The sequence below is a fragment of the Sylvia atricapilla genome, chromosome 14, assembly GCF_009819655.1.
Source record: "Sylvia atricapilla isolate bSylAtr1 chromosome 14, bSylAtr1.pri, whole genome shotgun sequence".
Classification (NCBI taxonomy): Eukaryota; Metazoa; Chordata; class Aves; order Passeriformes; family Sylviidae; genus Sylvia; species Sylvia atricapilla.
Genome location: NC_089153.1, coordinates 16,879,319 through 16,896,455, shown reverse-complemented (window position 1 = coordinate 16,896,455; position 17,137 = coordinate 16,879,319). Strand labels below are relative to the sequence as shown.

Genomic DNA, 17,137 nt, shown 5'->3' with positions numbered 1-17,137 from the left:
TAAAACTTCTGGGGGTGTCTGTCTGCTCAGGAGCCCGCTGTGGTTTCCCTGCTGCTCACGGGAAGAGAATATTCCAAGCGAGCAGGTCCAGATGTGCCCAAGCTCCTGGATGGCAGCAGCTCTTTGCCTCTTGAATAATTCACAAGCAGGCTGGGCCTGAAAGAGGCTCTTCCTAAACCAGCCTGGCTGTTCTTTCCTCGAATCAAACAAGGAAAATGTGTGAGGATCTGCTCCCTGAGCTGCGTCAGGTCCCCGTGGCTCCTCTGCCAGGAGGGGACACGAAATATTTATGGAGCAAAAAGACCTTTCTGTGCAAGGGGAAGTGGCTCATCCCCCAGCAGCTGCTGGGAAATCCACAGCGCCGCAGGGAAAGCACAAACCAGAGAATCCCTCTGGGGTTTATACCTGCTTGGCGTTGAGAATAAAAGGAGGAAAACCCCAGGTCTTGTGTGGGATGGAGCAAAGCAAGTGAGCAAGGGTTTGGAGAAGCCCAGTGAGTTCCCAGGAATTAAACTGCTGGGATAACAGCATCCAGCAGGGACTTTCTTGGCACTGAAATCCTCTGCAGAGAGGCTGTGCCCTGCCAGCAGCTCCTATCTCGTTCCATCCCCCTCCAGCTCCTTCTCTTTGCTCGTGGCAGAGGCCAAAAAGTCTTGTGCTGGTTGAAAACAGCCCAGGGAAGCTGCAAAACTGCCCTGGTGGGGAGCTTTCAGGGTTTTATTTTATTTTTATTACAAGCCCCGTGGCATTTTGTGTTCTTTTGCATAAATCCTGGCTGCTGGAAATGGGGGCACCAAATGAAAGCTGAGATTCTCATCCTTTTTTTTTTTTATTTTTTTTTCCCAGAGTTTGGTTTGAGTCTTTGTGGCTGGGACACATTTTAAAGTCTCTTTTCCTGCAGTGTGATGCAGGGCTTGGACACACAGAAGCAAATCCCCCTCACCCAATATAACACAGCTTTTTAAATGGACTTTTTAAAGCTATTTGTGGCTTAAGAATGGGACTGAAAAGGGGCTTGCTCGCTTCAAACAGAATTTTCACTGATGATTATCACAACATGGGAAAGAAAAACCACAGCTCTTGTGTTTTGTGTCCATCTCAAGGGCTGCGTGTTTGAGAGGGTTTTTTTTGGTTTTTTTTCTTCTTCCTTTCCAAAACAACAACAACAAAAAAGAAAGAAAGACTGAGAGCTCAGAGGAAGGGAGGAACTTTTGATGTGCTGCTGAACCCCTCGGCTGTTTCCGAGTGTCTCCTGCTGCAGCCAGAGCAGTGATAAGAGGAGAGGGGAGGAGAGTTTTGTTTGCTGTGAAGAACCTGACCTTTCCTGCAGCAAACCTCTGCTCCCAGGGGATGGTGGCTGTGCCCAGGAAACCCAGCAGGAAACCCAGCAGCCTGTGGAGATGCTCCAGCCCTGAGTCTGCAGGAACCTCTAGAAACGAATCAAAATATCATTTGGCCCCCAGGAGTTGAACCACTGGGACAACTTTTCTCAGGAAGCCTTGAGGGTTTGTATTCCTCTCTCTCCCTTTCCCTGCCCCACGCTGGCATGGGAAAAAAAAAAAAAAAAAAAAAAAAAAAAAAAGGCGTTTTTTTTGAATGAACAGGAGTTTCCTGGAGCTCAGAGCAGGGCTTGCTGTGCTGTGCAGGTAACCCTGCCTGCCTGGGCTCTTTGGGGAAGAATGGTTCATGTCACCAGCTCAGGGTTTCAAACCCCTGGCACAGACACTCCAGCTCCCTGTGCTCTTTGTACTCTAAAAAAAAAAAACAACCCTTTGCATTTTCCGTGGGCAGGCCCTGACCTGCTCAGCCAGGCACTTTTGGGATCGCTCCCCCTTTGATATGGATGTCGACTGGAGATTTGGGCATTCTTGAAAATCCTGTAGCATAAAGAAATGTTCATTATCCCGTGCTGGGCTATGTAAAGCATCTGCTTCCCCGGAGGTTGGCAATACCTTTCCTTTAAAACAAACAGAGGAGGGAGAGCCGGTAGCAGGATCAGATTCCCCACGGTTTTCCCTTAGCAAAGGGAGGTTATCACAACTGGCAGGGATGTCTCGCAGGGTGAGCTTGGCTGGATGCCCTGGGGATGTGTTTGTGTGAGTGTCCCTGAGGGATCCCACGGCTCTTTGTGTCCTTTTAAAGCTCCTCTCGGCAGCAGAGCTCCAGCCCTTCCTACTTGGCCTCCTGCTCCTGGATGGAGCTTTGTACCAAACTTCCCCCAGAAGTTCTTGAACTTTGTTGTTCGCAGCTTTGCGGCAGCCGAGGGAAAACCCAGGAAGACAAAGAGATCCCAAACTTTGCTGAACGGCTCCCCAGCCTCCTGGAGGAGCAGCAATCCTTCCTCTTCCTCCTTGTCCCAGCTGCAGGAACATAAATCCCGATCCTTCCCAGCTCCTGGGACACGCAGGGCTCGGGATCAGCCCCGCTGGGAAAAAAAAAAAATAAATAACCAGTGTGGGAGTGGGGTTTGCTGGACCGGTTTCCAAATTCCTACCAGTCCAGAATTTGGGCAGAACTGCAAAACACCCCCAGGAACTTCAGCAGGGTGGGTTGGAGAGGAGCAGGTGTGGGCAGAGATCAGCAGGCATCGTGACAGTGCTGGGATCTGGGGATGCAGCAGGGGCATCCCAGGGTCCTCTCCCTGTCCTGAGGGGCAGCTCCTCGTCTTGGCCAGAGCTGCAAAGTGGAAAAAGTGATGCAGCCCAGTGGTTTTTTTTGGTTTTTTTTTTTTTTTTGGCACTTTCCTGCATTTCCAGGGTCAGCAGTTTGCTGCTCAGAGCAGCGTGATGGAAGTGGGTGGTGGTGACTTCTGCTCCAGCTTTGGGACCGTGTCTCTGCCAGCTGGGACATTGTGGTGACAGAAATCAGATATCTGGGTGACATCCTCCTTCTCTCTGCCGGGCCATTCCCAAACTCCTGGGGTTGATACCATGTTATCAGCAATAATTACCAGTGGAAATTCTGCTCAAAGCAAGCAAACCCCATTCCAGTCCCATTCCTAAGCCATAAATAACTCTCAAAAGTCCATTTTAAAAGCTGTGTTATATTGGGTGAGGGGGGATTTACTTCTGTGTTTCCAAAACCCCCAAAATCTGCTGGAAATCTGGGGTTCCACGAGCCCCCTCCTTGAACATGACCTTTAGCATTCAGCCTCCTGCCAAGTCCCTCTAAATCCTATTCTGGGTAAAACTGGGGGGGTTTCCCTTAAAACAGAGGGAAAACGAATGATTTCAGCAATCTCCCCAAATTGATTTATGCATCAGGCAAATTGCCACAGCCCAGCCAGAGTTCAAGAGTGCTCCTACAGGTACCAACACGACAACCCAAAAGGAGAAGAGAAACCTTTGTCTGCCACCCTTTGCACGGGATAACGTTGCAGGAGGAGGTTATTGAAGCCGTAATAATTCCCTGTGATTGCGCAGCCTTGTCATCCGCACACCCTGGAATGCTTTAGAAAGGAGCTGGTGTCATTATCCTGCGGAAGGCACAGACGGGGATTTGCCTAAAGTTTCCCCAGAGGGGGAGAAATGGCACTTGGGAATAAGTCCTGGGTGCTGAGTCCCAGTGCAGGGTTACAACACCGGGCCCGAGTTTCATGAAAAGAGAAGCGGAGCAGACAAGGAGCCTCGTAGGCAAATCAGTTTTCAAAGCCCTTGAAAACTTTGTTTAGGGCTGAATTGCAATTAGCCGCGTTCCCACTTGGCTGGATCTCCAAGGGAATGCTGAGGAGCAGTGTTTGCATAGGAAGGAATATTCATGAGTTCCCCAGGACAGGGAGACAGCGCCTGGAAACTCAACTTCAGCCCAAACCCTGCAGTGAGGGATAACTCACGGGTTTGAACTGCATTCTGTTTCTGATAGAGCTGAAAGCTGTCATTTGGAGGGAAGGAGGGACGTCCTTTTGCAGATTTCGTGGCCTGGAGTGATCCATTGGCTTCCAAGCCCTGAGTGGAGCTGTCAAACAGCAACACTGGGGCTGTGTGATGGATCCAGCACTGGGAATTTGGGGATGATTGGGACAAATGGTTGTTTCTAGGGGAGATGCCAGGCAGGAGTGGAAAACTCATCAAGCCCTTTGGCACCCATTCACTGAATTGTCCTCGTGGCCAGGCGAGGCTCTGGGGCTGAGCTGGAAGTGCTGACTTCATAAAATCCACCGAGGAAACTTGTCCTGGGTCAAACTCCAGCTCTCACAGTGAGCTTTGCCCTTCTGAGATGCATCATCTCTTCTGGATGCTGACTCGGGGCACTCGGCCTTGGGGAATCTTCCCACTGAAGCAGCAACTTCTTCATTTTTTTTTTTGCTATTTATGTCCGAAATGATTCTTGGAGTTTTGCTTCCCATCCCGTAACAAAGTGAACTCAGTGGCCTCTAAATGCTGATAACTTGGTGAGAAAAAGGATCCCGGCCCTCCAAGCAGCAAAAGATGCTTTTCTTTTTGCAACATCAAAACCATTTGGTTGAACTCAAAGGAGTTTTTAATTTGTTCTGCCAAGTTTGCAGTGGGGATGGGAATATTTCTGCCAACTGTGGGGAGGGGGGGGCAGTTCAAGGAAATATTTTGTCATCTTCCAGTGCTTTAAATGTGGACAACTTGTCCCCACTTTCCTTAAGATCAGCAGGGAGCTCTGCACTCCGCCAGGAGTATTGACTTTGTTCTCCACAAACTTTTCTTCCTCTGGAACTCCCTAAACTTTGTGTTCCTTGTTTCCTGCCCTGCATCTTCTTTCCCCCTGCCCACCCCTTATGGGAACAGCCTTTTTCTTTTTTTTTTTTTTTTTTTTTTTTCATTTCTGATTTCAAATATTTTTCTCTGTAGGTTATTTTGTCCAGAAAAAGGGGCAGAAAAGGTTTATTATATTTAAAGTCTCTGAATGGTGCCCTTGTCCGTGAGGGAAAATTGGCAAGCTCGGAGCCTTCTCTTACAGAGAGCGAATTATTTCACTTCCACCTACAGCATATTTGCCATGTCAGGCCAGCTTTTGACATTTGTGCTGCTCTGGAGCAGCCAAGAGGCTTTTGGTGGCTTCTGGATTGTTTTGTGCCCTCTCTGGTGGCTGCTGAGGGCCAGCTGCAGCCGGAGCTGGTGGCTTTTGTGGCTCTTGGGTGTTGTCCCCTTTTGTCTTGGTGCTGCTCCGGCCTCACGGGGCCTCGTGGGGCTCTAGGAATGAGGTTGGGAAGGGTTTTGTGCCTTGCTCTGAGTTCAGCCCCCAGCAAAGAGCAAAGAGCCTTGCTCTGGGTGAGCCCATCTGGTGGTTTGTGAGCAAAGCTGGGGAGAATCTGCTCCCTGTTTTCCCCCAGCCCTTTGCCATCATTTCCCCCATCCCCTTGGAATCTTTTCTCCCATCCCCTTGGAATCTTTTCCCCATCCCCTTGGAATCTTTCCCCCATTCCCTTGAAATCTTTCCCCCATCCCCTTGGAATCTTTCCCCCCATTCCCTTGGAACATTTTCCCCATCCCCTTGGAATCTTTTCCCCCATCCCATTGGAATCTTTCCCCCATCCCTTTGCCATGTGTGGGGTGCAGAGGGCTGGCAGCAGCCTGGCTGCTGGGGAAGGTGCCAGGCTGGGTGGGTGCAGGAATGTGAGCCACCTCCTCCTCCTCCCTCTGCTCCCTGATGCCAGCTCAATCCTGGGACCTGGGTGGGAGCTGGGAGGCTGTGGAGATGACAGGGAGGGCTCAGGCAGAGGTGCCCAGGGAGGGCTGGGGTGTCCCTGCAGTGCCAGCTCCACGTGGAGCAGGGCTGACCCCTCTGCTGCTGAGCCTGGCTGTGCCACCCCTTGAACATCCAGCTGGGAATCACTGCTGCCAGTGACAACTTCGTGCCAGCTCCACTGTCTGGGCAGAGAGAAGGTGGGCCAGCAGTGATGGGTGGCGAGGAGGGAACCTGAGAGCCTTTCCTTCCCCAGCTCTCTCTGCAAAGCAGAGCGCGGTTTCCTTTACCAGGTTTGTTTTTCTTATCTCCCCAGCCCCTCTGTGCCAGCACAGGGCTGTGCTGGGGAGTGCTTTCCTCTGTAGGGTGACAAGGACACCTCAGAGCTGCCCCAGAAACGTGTCAGAGCCCCGGGGCTGTGCGTGGGTGCCGGAGGTGGCCGTGGCTGCAGGATGCTGTGGCTTCCAGCAGCTGCTCACACAAACAACATGAACCCCTCTGCTGCAGGCTGGAGGAGGAAATAGCTGAGCTGTTTCAGTTTCTGCTGCAGTTTCTGGGCCAGGCAGGGTGGATCTGAGGGCAGTGGGGTGCTGGGGGCACAGGCAGGGCCCATGTTGCAGTTTTTGTCACGGTGTCCCCATGCAGGAACAGCCCTGGGAGCTCTGCAGCACCTCGGTGTCCCCAAACTCCTCCACGTGCCCTGCACGAGCAGCAGAGTGCCAGGAAAAGGCTGCCCTCGCCTCCAGTGCCACTGGGCTGCCCTGTCCTGAGGGGACCTGGTGGCCTCTGGTGCCCGTGGGATGCTCCTGGCAGCCCTGGGCACCCCTGGCAGGAGCTGCCTCCAGCTTTCCCCACGGATGGCTTTTGTTTCCCACCCTCCTGGCCCTTCCTGCCAGCCAGGGAAGGGTTTTTGGGCACTGCCCTCTGAGTGCCAGGTGGGTGAGTAAGAGCCAAACCCTGCCCAGGGCCATCAGCTGTCCCACCCTTGGCGGCTGGGCAGTGTTTGGTGAAATTATCTTTCCAGATAAGCTGTTTCTTTGTGGGTTGGTTTTATTTTTTTTTTTTCCTTTTTGTTTAAGCGATGTAGAAAGTTCCAGGCGTTCAGACACGCCCAGGAGGGGGGAGCTGTCCTGCCCAGGCTGGGAGCAGGGAGCTGGAGCTCTGTGCCACCTTGGGGGCACCTCAGTACCTGGGCAGGTGAGGCTGCTCCTGGTTTGTCAGACCCAAAATGCTTCCAGATCCTGCTGTGGTTAGTGCAGGATTAACATAATCCACGGGAAAAACTGAGCTGACCAGCAAAGCCCTAGAACCTGAGTGGACTTTCACTTTCAACTTTAATGTTGCCCTTTGCAAAGGTTTGGTTTTTTTTGTTGTTTTTGTTTTTAAGAGGAAAGATTTTGTGATGTCTGCATGCAGACCCCTGCATTTTTGTTTTGTTGAATGTGTAGGAGAAAAGAGCCCTTTTTCTTTAACCTGCCACAAAGGTTCTCAGAGGCAGTGAGAGCAAGTTCCTTTCTCCTTCAACCCAGCTGCCCAAACCTGCTCCTGTGTGTGCAGCCAGAGCATCCCTCGGAGCTGGGAGTGAGCCCAGGGGTTGTGAGTTCCTTGCCTGGGGGCTGGGTTGTGACCTGGGGGCTCTGGCTGTGGCTGTCACTCCGTTGTGCTGCTCAAAGAACTCAGAAATGGTGAATTTGGGGCTGGCTGTAGTGGACTGGAGCCTGAAACATTGATAGTGGATTTACAGGAGCTTTGATGTGGCACAGGAACCCGCAGCTGCCTTGGGTGAGAGTTGGGTTTCTTGTGCAGAGGAAATCATGACAAACAGGATGTTTGCTGCAGCCCCACTCCCTGCGGACCCCACAGGAGGAGGTGTGGGTGCTCCCAGCTCACACACACTGATGCTGATGTCACCAGGCCTGCCTTCCTCCTGCCCCCATGGCAAAACCCTTCCCGGGCTGGCCCTGCTCCTGGAAGGAAGTGTGCTGGGACCATGATCTGGGACATTGCCAGCTGTGTTTGTTTAAACTGGGATTTTTTTTTTGGGGGGGGGGGGGGGGGGGGGTAGAAACGAGCTCATTGTTGTTTTAGCTGTTCAGGCCATCTGGCCACACCCAGAGCTATTCTCTGGCATCTCTGCCCTTGTTGGAAATGCATATTTGGAAGTTTTCTGTGTTTCCCCGTGTTCCCAGAGCCCAGCCTGGCTGAACACACAGAGATCATCACGCTGCTTCAGAGGGATTGCTCCTCCTCCTTTCCTCATTTGAGGCTGCAAACCCGACTGGAATTCTGTGAGGTTTGCCCCGAGGAGCCCAGGAAGGGCTGGTGGCCACTGCTGCCTTTGGTCTGCTCTGATGAATGGGATGAGGAACACCACAGGAATAACGGGGTTGAAATGACACCCCTGGAGCTGTTGGGGGTGACGAAACAGTTCCCTGCCTTTGGGGGAACCATGGCAGGAGACAATCCCTGCCCTTCCATTTGCTCAGGAAGCTGCTGATGCTCTGGGTCAAGGTATTAAACAAAAACCAGTGTTGGCATTTCCCACTGGTGCTCTGCTGGCCCCGTCCCTCCTGCCAGACCCACACCTGGAGCTGTGCCAGGTTCTCCTGGTTTGGGATTGGTTCAGTTGTTGTTCCCAATTCCTTCTCTCCACCTGCCTGTTTCAAACACAGCCCCAGCACTTGGGGGTATTCTCCTCTGATGGTGCCTCTGTCACACTGCCCGGGTCTGTCACCTCTTTGTCCCCTCTCTGACTCCTCCTCTGACCTGGGCTGATCCCCACTGAGCAATTCCAGCTTTGCTGCATCCCAGCATCTCCAGAACATCTCCAGAACATCTCCAGAACAAAGCAGTTTTCTCCCTGCAGGTGATAACTGCATTTCCCTGGCCCAAGCAGAGGCTCTGAAGGGTGGGATGGGGCTCTCCTGGAGCTGCAGGATCAAACAGTGAGGAGCAGGGAGCTTGAACCTTCTCCCCTCAGCTGCTGGGCCAGTGCTCGGAGCTGCTTTGAGGAACGTGACGCTCTCTGGATGGGTTGAGAGGGCTGAGCTGGTAAACACTGCTCAGGCTCTGTCCCCGGAGTCACCTCTGGCATTTCAGCTCTCGGGAACGCTGCCCTGGTCCCCTCGGCGAGGAGAGGAGCTTGCTGAGGAGGTGAAGCACCTCTTGTCCCTTGTAATCCTCGGCTGCTTGAAATTGTAATCGGTTGATGTGAGCAGCCCCGGAGGGAATTGAGGCCGGCACTGGGCTCGGCTCTGCGTGGCTCTGTGCAGAGCTGAGGGGACAGTCCCTGCATCCCCCGGTGCTGGGGACACCTGCGATTGGGATGACACGGCAGATGGATGTGTGGGACCGGCAGGGCTTTGGAGAACAACGCCGAAATCTGGGGGACGTGCTCACCCTTTTTATTGGCACGGCTTCCCCTGGAACAAATAGGAGAGCAATGACCTCCTGAGCATCGCGGGGAAATAAAAACAGCTACAAACAGCCGTGCCTGAAGACACGAGAGCCCTGGCCGTGGTTCCTTTGGTAGCCAGGGGCTGCAGGAGCCGGCACAGCCCCGGAGGGTCCCGGGGAGGTGGGCACAGCTGTCCCCGGCGCTGCCAGATGTTCGCGATGCCCAAGGGATGATGAGTCTTGCGGAGCTCCCCCAGCGCGGCTTTTCTCTCCTCTCCCCATTCCCCGCTGACACACAGCCTGGCTTGAATCCTCTCTTTGTTCCCCCCAGATCATGATCGAGTTCTGCCCGGGCGGGGCCGTGGATGCCACGATGCTGGGTGAGTGCAGCCCTGCCCTGGTGCATCCCCAAACCCCCGGCAGCGCTCCGGGAGCATCCCTCGCACGGATGGCAGGCTATTTTCATACCCTGAGCAGAAGGCGTGGCGGCCCTGGGCCAGTTTTTGAGCTACTTTAATGTCCTTTTTTGTGATTTAAATGCTGCTGGGATCAGCAGATCACAAGGCGTGGGGAGAAGGGAGAGTCTGGCTGCAGGGGAAAGCTGAATTTAAATATTTATCTGCTATGGGGCACTGCCTGCTTGGGATCCCGGTTCCCACAGCTCCCAGCAGGGCTGAGATGTTGAAGCTGGGTGCCTGTCAAGATGAATTTCCCCAGATCTTTTTTTTGCTGACTTCTGCCGTATGGTCTCAGTCACTCGGTGAGAGCTCTGATAAACTGCAGTTTGCAGCAATCCCAGCAAATTCCCCCTTTTTTTTAACTCCTCCCTGCCACACAGAGGGAGCTGCTGGGAGCAGGGATGAGTGGCTGGACCCCAAAAGAGCCCTGGCTGGTGGCACAGCCCCTCTGGTGTCACTCTCTGGAGGGTGACATCCCCCTGCCGCAGCCCTGGGACAGAGCCACATCTCCCTGGGGGTCACCCCTTGTCAGCCCTGATCTCTGCAAAGGCCTTGGCTGTGTTTTTATTTCCAGGAACCAAATTTATCATCTTTAACTCAACCCTTAAAGCTCGTCCCTCCTTTAGGGAACTTCTTTGAAGTGGCTCCAAACCACGGCGTGGAAAAATACCTTTCCTGAAGAGCTGGAGGGAATGATGCTTTCCCTGTGGAAAATCTCAACAGGAGGGGTTTTAGCCATCTCTTGGGATGTAAAAATGCTCCTGAGCATTCGTGGCTCCTCTCTGGAGGAGCTGGCAGCACAGGAAACCATGAGAGAGTGGCCTGGCTGCAGCTCTGAGTGAGGGTGAGCAGCAGCTGGAGCTCAGGAATGCTCCCAGAATTCGTAAATTCAGGATTAGTAAACCCCAGAATTCCAGAAATGCTGAATGCTGCCTGTCCCACCTCCCCATCCTCACCAGCAGCTGGGCTTTGCCCTTCAAAAAACCTTCTGGACAAAACCCGTGGCCCAAAAACCGGAGCTGCCTTTTACCAGATGCTCCAGGGAAGGGGAAAAATCACCAATTTTTCCCAGAGCAGGGGAGATTTTGGTGAGGAAAGGAGGGACAAAGTGCCTGAGGTTGTGGATAAGATCCTTGCTCTGAACCAACATCTGTCCCAGCTGCTGGGGTCGCTCCCTCAGCCCCATCTGGTGCTGCCTGAGCCCTGCTCTGCCCTGCTGGAGGAGGGATCTGCTCACAGAGCCTGGCTGAGGGAGAGAGGACAGCTCAGGGGGTGCTGACCATCTGCAGGGGTGATGCTCTGCAGAGCTGTCACCTTTGGGGGGCTGCAGGTGGCCCAGCAGAACTCAGCAGAGAGGTGACACCAGTGCCAGCCTGGCCGTGTGAGCCACAGAGTCACAGAACATCCTGAGCTGGAAGGGACACACAAAACCCAGCTCCTGACCCTGCAGGGGACAGCCTCGTGTACCTCAATGTCCAAGCACTCCTGGAACTCTGGGACTGGTGCCAAAGCCCCCATCCCTACCCAAAACACCAGCTCAGGGCAGTGGGCAGGGATAATAACCCTGCTGAGCATTTAAATCCTGTTCCTTTGGGAGGGAAGGATTTAAATCCTGTTCCTTGGTGTGTCCCTCGTGGTGTTTAGGGGGGTCCACTGCATCCCCCCAGCAGGGAGAATTCCCTGGTTCCCCTGTTCCCTGGGGAATGAGGTTCCTGGCTGGGTGTGACCCTGCTGTCCTGCAGCCCAGCTCAGCTCCTCCTCCCACAGCAGTGACACCCAGCTTGTCTGTCACCCCAAATTTCAGGGGAAAAAATGCCACCATCAAGGAATTTGCAGCTCAGACCCCATCCTCAAGCATTTCTGGCTGCCCCCTCCTCACCCCCCTCATCCCCAGCTCCAGGGCCCCAGCTGAGCATCCCCAGGAGGGAGCTCTGAGCCAGCAGCAACGAGAGGTGGAAATTCTGCTGCAAGTGCCGGCTTAGGGAATTAATCACCTTAACGAGCCGATTCCCAACGCCTCCTGCTGCTCTGACACGGGGACAGTGGCTTTGCCACGCTCTGCTGGGTCACCTGGGCCTCCCTGCTGCTCAGGTGAGCTGCTCACTTTATCCCTGTCCTGTGTGACCTCCCTGCAGAGCTGGACAGGGGCCTGACTGAGCCCCAGATCCAGGTGATTTGCCGCCAGATGTTGGAGGCTCTCCACTACCTGCACAGCAAAAGGATCATCCACAGGGACCTGAAGGCTGGGAACGTGCTCCTCACCCAGGATGGGGACATCAAGCTCGGTGAGTCCCTGGCACCAAGGACAGCTGGGTTGGAGGGTCTAGGTGGCCCTGGGTGTGTTGGCATTGAGGGATCCTCCTCTGCTCTCTGAGAGGAGCAGCAGGAGCAGGAAGGGAAGGTTTTGTTCTAAGGAAAGGAAAAAAAAATCAATCAAATTTTAAAAAAAAAAAAAAACCAAAATATGTGTTTCTCCATATTACCTAAGGGCAGCTAAAAATATAATGATAATTTTTACAGTGAACTGGTCATAAGAAGAAAATGATTTTAAACTGATCTATAAATGATTCTATAGATAATTTCAATAAAAGTTCTGTGCCGAGCCCCCAGCCACAGCCACGCTCAGGCCCCTGAGGGATTTTCTTCCCTGAGTTTGTTTAATCCTTCTCTGAACCTGATTTCTGTGCTTCTTGGCCTGCTGAGCATCCTGTGCAGGGTGCCAGTTGGCAGGGCTGGGAGCTGGAAGAATTCCTCTTATCTGCACGGCAGGTTTGGTGGTGACAGGGGCGAGGGTTGCCAAAGGGCTCCTTTGCCAGCTCGCTCTGCTGCCGAGTCCAATTTGGCACCAGAAGGACCCTCTGGGGGAGCAGAGGGTGGGTTGATCTGCAGGAGCTGGTCAGAGGGTGAGCCCCAGGCAGGGACACCCTGAGCACAGGCTCCTCCAGCTGTCCCCAGGGCTGTCCTGGAGAGAGAAAACCCACCTGGAGTGGGCTCAGAACCCTCTGCAGCTCTGGCCAGTCTCACTGGGGCTGGCTTCAGCTCAGGAGGGGCAAAATCAGGGAGAGGCATCTTGCAGGAGGGGAGGGAAGGAACAGAGCTGCAGTTTGGTTTTCCTGCTGTAAAATCAGGCTTTTTGCTGGGGAATAAGTCCTGAAATCTGCTATGGAGTACTTTGGTTTTCCTGCTCTAAAATCAGGCTTTTTGCTAGGAAATAAGTGCTGAAATCTGCTATGGAAGAAGGTAATAGCACTTTGGTTTTCCTGCTCTAAAATCAGGTTTTTTGCTGGGGAATAAGTCCTGAAATCTGCTATGGAGTACTTTGGTTTTTTCTGCTGTAAAATCAGGCTTTTTTTCTAGGAAATAAGTCCTGAAATCTGCTCTGGAGGAATATAACAGCACTTTGGTTTTTCAGTTCTAAAATCAGGCTTTTTGCTGCGGAATAAGTCCTGAAATCTGCCGTGGAGCTGCTTTTATTTGCAGCAAAGAGCTCCGTTTCCTCCTAGACGTGTCAGGTTGGGCAGCAGGGGGTTGTTGTGCCTGTTTTATAGAGGATGGGAGGGGAAAATCCCGGGGGTCAGGCACCCCAAACCAAGTTTAATTCCTGATGCTCAGCTCAGAGGACGCAGCCCGTGGAATCACGTTCTTGCCTTCAGTTTGTGTTGTTTGCTTTCCAATCTGTGTCTCAGCCAAGAGTGTTCACTCAGAAAGGGACTTTTTTTCAGTTTTCCTCTGGCCTCTGATGTTATTGCTCTTTGCAGCTGACTTTGGAGTGTCTGCCAAGAACATGAAAACCTTGCAGAAGCGAGATTCCTTCATTGGGACCCCTTACTGGTGAGTCCCTTCTTGCTGGGAATTCCGGAAAATTCGCTCCCGAAAATCAGGTTTGCTCTGAAGCCGGCTTTGGGGTGTGTTGGAGCACGGTGGGAGGATTTTAATGAGGATTTTTTTCCTGCACTTTGAAGGGTTTTTCCTTGCCTGAGCAGAGCTGTGGCAGCCTCAGTGGTGTGAGAGCTCTGTGCGCGGCGGTCACAGCGCTCCAGGCTCCGAGAGAGGGACACAGCAGTGTGCTCTCCCTGCTCCCCAATCCCCGGAGCTGGGCTGGGCTCTGGAGCCACTCCAAGCACATGGCAAACGAGGAACACAACCTCTAAATCACCCGACTGGCTGAAGGAGGGCAGCTGCGGGGATTAATCGATGCTCTGGAGCAACATCTGCGCCAGATGTCAACGGCCTGGGGGTTGGCTCTGCCGAGCAGGGAGAAGGGTTACACCGCGCGGAAAAGATGCTGCTGCTTCCGAAACACGGAGCTGGGGCAAAGCTGCATTTCCCGCAGCTCTGCAGGAAATCGGGTGGGTTTATTTGGCTGGTTTGAAGCGTCGGGCTCAGCCCGGCCCTGCTCTGCCCTCCGCAGGATGGCCCCGGAGGTGGTGATGTGCGAGACCATGAAGGACACTCCCTACGACTACAAAGCCGACATCTGGTCCCTGGGGATCACCCTGATCGAGATGGCCCAGATCGAGCCTCCCCACCACGAGCTGAACCCCATGAGGGTCCTGCTGAAGATCGCCAAGTCCGACCCACCCACGCTCAGCTGCCCTTCCAAATGGTGAGGTGACAGCTCTGCTGTTGTCCCTAACACCCCCTTTTCCAGCAGGGGGACACGGGTTAGAGCAGCTCTTGGCCTTGGCTTGGTTGTAAGCATCTGTAGGAGGTTTATAAAGGAATGTGTTGCTGGTAGGTATGGGTCGTGGTGGTGGTTGTTCGCCCAGTCTGGTGGAGTGGCTTCTTCTCTTCTTCGTTTCCTTCTTCTCTTCTAAATCTGTTGCATCACTGTTGGAGAACGTTCAGTTTCCCCTAAGTGTCAAAGAGACCATCTTTCTTCCTGGTATTTAATCTGATAAACTTCCTCTATACAATGTGCAGCTTTTCTAGATGAGGGCTGAGATTTCTAGAGGAACCCCTGACCCAGGAGTGGACCCAGGCGTAGAAAATCCTGGGTGCTGTGGAGAGGGGAGGATATGGGCCAGCTCCTGAAGGAATTTCCTGAAGGAATTTTCTCCCCTATATTCTGGGACTTCCCACGTGAGCAAATTCAGAATCCAGCCGAGGTGGGGAAACACCTGAAAGAGAAGAAGCACCATGATGCCTCTAAGGGGGAAAAGATCATTGCATAAGGGCATTTCCCAGCTCACACACTGAGGAAAAAACCAGTCATTTCCAGCAGTTTTCTTTAATCTGAACGGGGTTTGAGCTGTGTTCTGGGCCCAGCTGTGTGGGAAAGCACTGCTGGCTGAGGGCAGGGTGCTCACACTGTGCTCACAGGCTCCAGGCAGCACAGACCCCCCAAAAGCAGGGCTCACCCCTTGGCTGTTCTCAAAACAACCCGTGTGTATGAAAGGCAGGTTCTTCTCTAGAGCTGGAGATGGCCAAGAGCTCCAGGATTGCTTTCCCTGAAGTCTGGAAAGCCCCTCCTGCGTGTAAAAGAGAACAAGCCAGTTAATTTTAATCCATTAATTAATTTGTTCGTTTATTTTGTTAATTTACCCATTCATAAATCACAAAAGCTGCTGCAGGTCAGCCAGCAGCACGTTGCTGGCAGAGCACTGGAGTCACAGCGGTCCCAGCCATTGTCACAGGCAGGGTGGGAACGCTGCCTCTGGAGCTGCTCAGAAGCCAGAAGTGACATCAGGGCCACACTCTGGAGCTCAGAGCTGCGCTTTGCAGGCTGAGGGTGCCCTCCTATGGGGCTCCTGCTCCTTCACAGCCACCCTGTCCCTCTGGGGATGGCTCCTTGTCCCCAGGCAGCTCCTGCCACGTCCTGTGTCCTGCCCTGCCTCTGTCTCAGCCCTGGGGCACAGGGGCTGGGCTCAGCCCCCACCATCTGCTGCCAGCACAGGTAAAGCCAAAACCTGGTCCCTGACCTGGCCCTGCTGCTGCTTCTCCTACAACAAATAATCAGAATTACTGAGCACAGGGTTTCTTTCTCGTGGGAGCAAAATGCTGATTGTGGCCAGTCACAAGCTGGGACAGAACCTGCTGAGGGATCAAGCTGATCCCTCTGCTATTTGAGGCTTTTCCTCTGCAGAATTTCTCACCACCAGCTGTGTTTTCAGGTCCCTGGAGTTCAGAGATTTCCTGAAGAAGGCGCTGGACAAGAACCCCGAGACCCGGCCCAGTGCTGCCCAGCTGCTGGAGGTAGGCACCAGTGACCCCAGACTGGTTCCAGATTATTTCTGTCTTGTTTAGAGAGTTCAGAGCACCTTTCAGCCACTGAAATGCTCCAACAATGTTTTTCCCTTTGGAGCAAACTGTGGACAGCCTCTGGAAGAGGAGCAGCTCCTGCTGCCTGAAATGGCCCATGTGGCAGCCAGCTTGAGCTGTACCTGCTCAGCCCTGATTGAAATTCAATTCCTTTCCTCCTGTCCCTTCCCCTAAATCACTGCAAAAACCTGGAGGCTGCTGTTCCCTGCTGGCTGCAGCTCCCTCGGTGTGTGCTGGTGCCCAGGGACTGCCCAGCCTTTTGCTGCAGCTCAGCACCACGAGCCATTCCAGCCCCATGCCAATTAATCCTTCCCCCAGGCTCTGTTTGCTCCCAGACTGCTCCTGCCCTGCTCCTGGTGACATCCTCTGGGCAGATATCTCCTTGTTTAAACGCTGCTGGTGATTTTTTTGGGGGGTGGAGGTGCCATAAAGCAGCTTTGGGGGAGCATCTGTGTGCAGAGTGTGTCCTGATCCACAGCCCTGCTCCTCTCCCGTGAATTCCTCTGGGGTTAAATCCCAGTGACACTGGGAAGAACCACACCCTCAGGCCTTTGAAAGCCAGAAGTCATCCTTGAGCTCACAAGGTGTTGGAGTCCCAGAAATTGAGAATTTGGGGTTTTAGTGTATACTAATACATATGAGTCAAGATGGAGGATTTGGGGTGTTGTCTTTTTCCTTCTTCTTCACCTTCCTCCTCCTCCTTCTTCATGGCTTTGGGTGGTTTTCTGTAATTGGCTGAAAAAGGTCTGCATTGGTCATTATTGGGTCAAAAACATAAATAACACAGGTGTCACCTTGGTATTGGGGACTTATCACTTAAATAACCTTGGAAAGGATTAGAAGAATCCATTTTACCTTTATTTTCTAAGAGCTCACAGCTCTATAAATCCTGTGAATGGATAAGAGATAATCAACATCCCAAGTCCAAACTCGACATCTCCTTTTCCCTGTTTTCTTCATCCTGACCTTGGCAAGAGAAGAAAAAGAAACCCAAACCCCTCACAACAAAGTGTGGGTTTTTTTGGCCACCTCAGGGTCTCATTTGTGGTTTTTTTTCCAGCATCCCTTTGTCAGCAAGGTCACCAGCAACAGGGCCCTGAGGGAGCTGGTGGCCGAGGCCAAGGCCGAGGTGATGGAGGAGATCGAGGAGAGCCGGGATGAAGCAGAGGAGGATGACTCCTCAGAGTCTGCCTCGGTGAGCAGCTCCACCACTGTGCCCGTGGAAAAGAACCTGGCAGCTTCTCCAGCCTCCAGAAACTCTTCTGGGCCGCATCAGGTGGAGGGGAAGTGGTTGCTTGGCCAAGGAGGGGCTGGATTTTGGTGGCTGCCGAGGGCATGGAGAAACAATGGTGCTGGCAGGGTGATCG

General features: G+C 53.1%; 1 protein-coding gene across 1 annotated transcript in view; it reads left to right on the top strand.

The window, feature by feature from the left end:
* Nucleotides 1-17,137, top strand: part of STK10 (serine/threonine kinase 10) — a 43,193-nt gene that overhangs the window by 12,993 nt on the left and 13,063 nt on the right. Inside the window, exons 3-8 of the mRNA XM_066329393.1 lie at nt 9,383-9,431; nt 11,645-11,794; nt 13,268-13,340; nt 13,921-14,115; nt 15,623-15,704; nt 16,831-16,965. Coding sequence (XP_066185490.1) covers nt 9,383-9,431; nt 11,645-11,794; nt 13,268-13,340; nt 13,921-14,115; nt 15,623-15,704; nt 16,831-16,965 — 684 coding nt within the window. The remainder of the gene's footprint in view (nt 1-9,382; nt 9,432-11,644; nt 11,795-13,267; nt 13,341-13,920; nt 14,116-15,622; nt 15,705-16,830; nt 16,966-17,137) is intronic.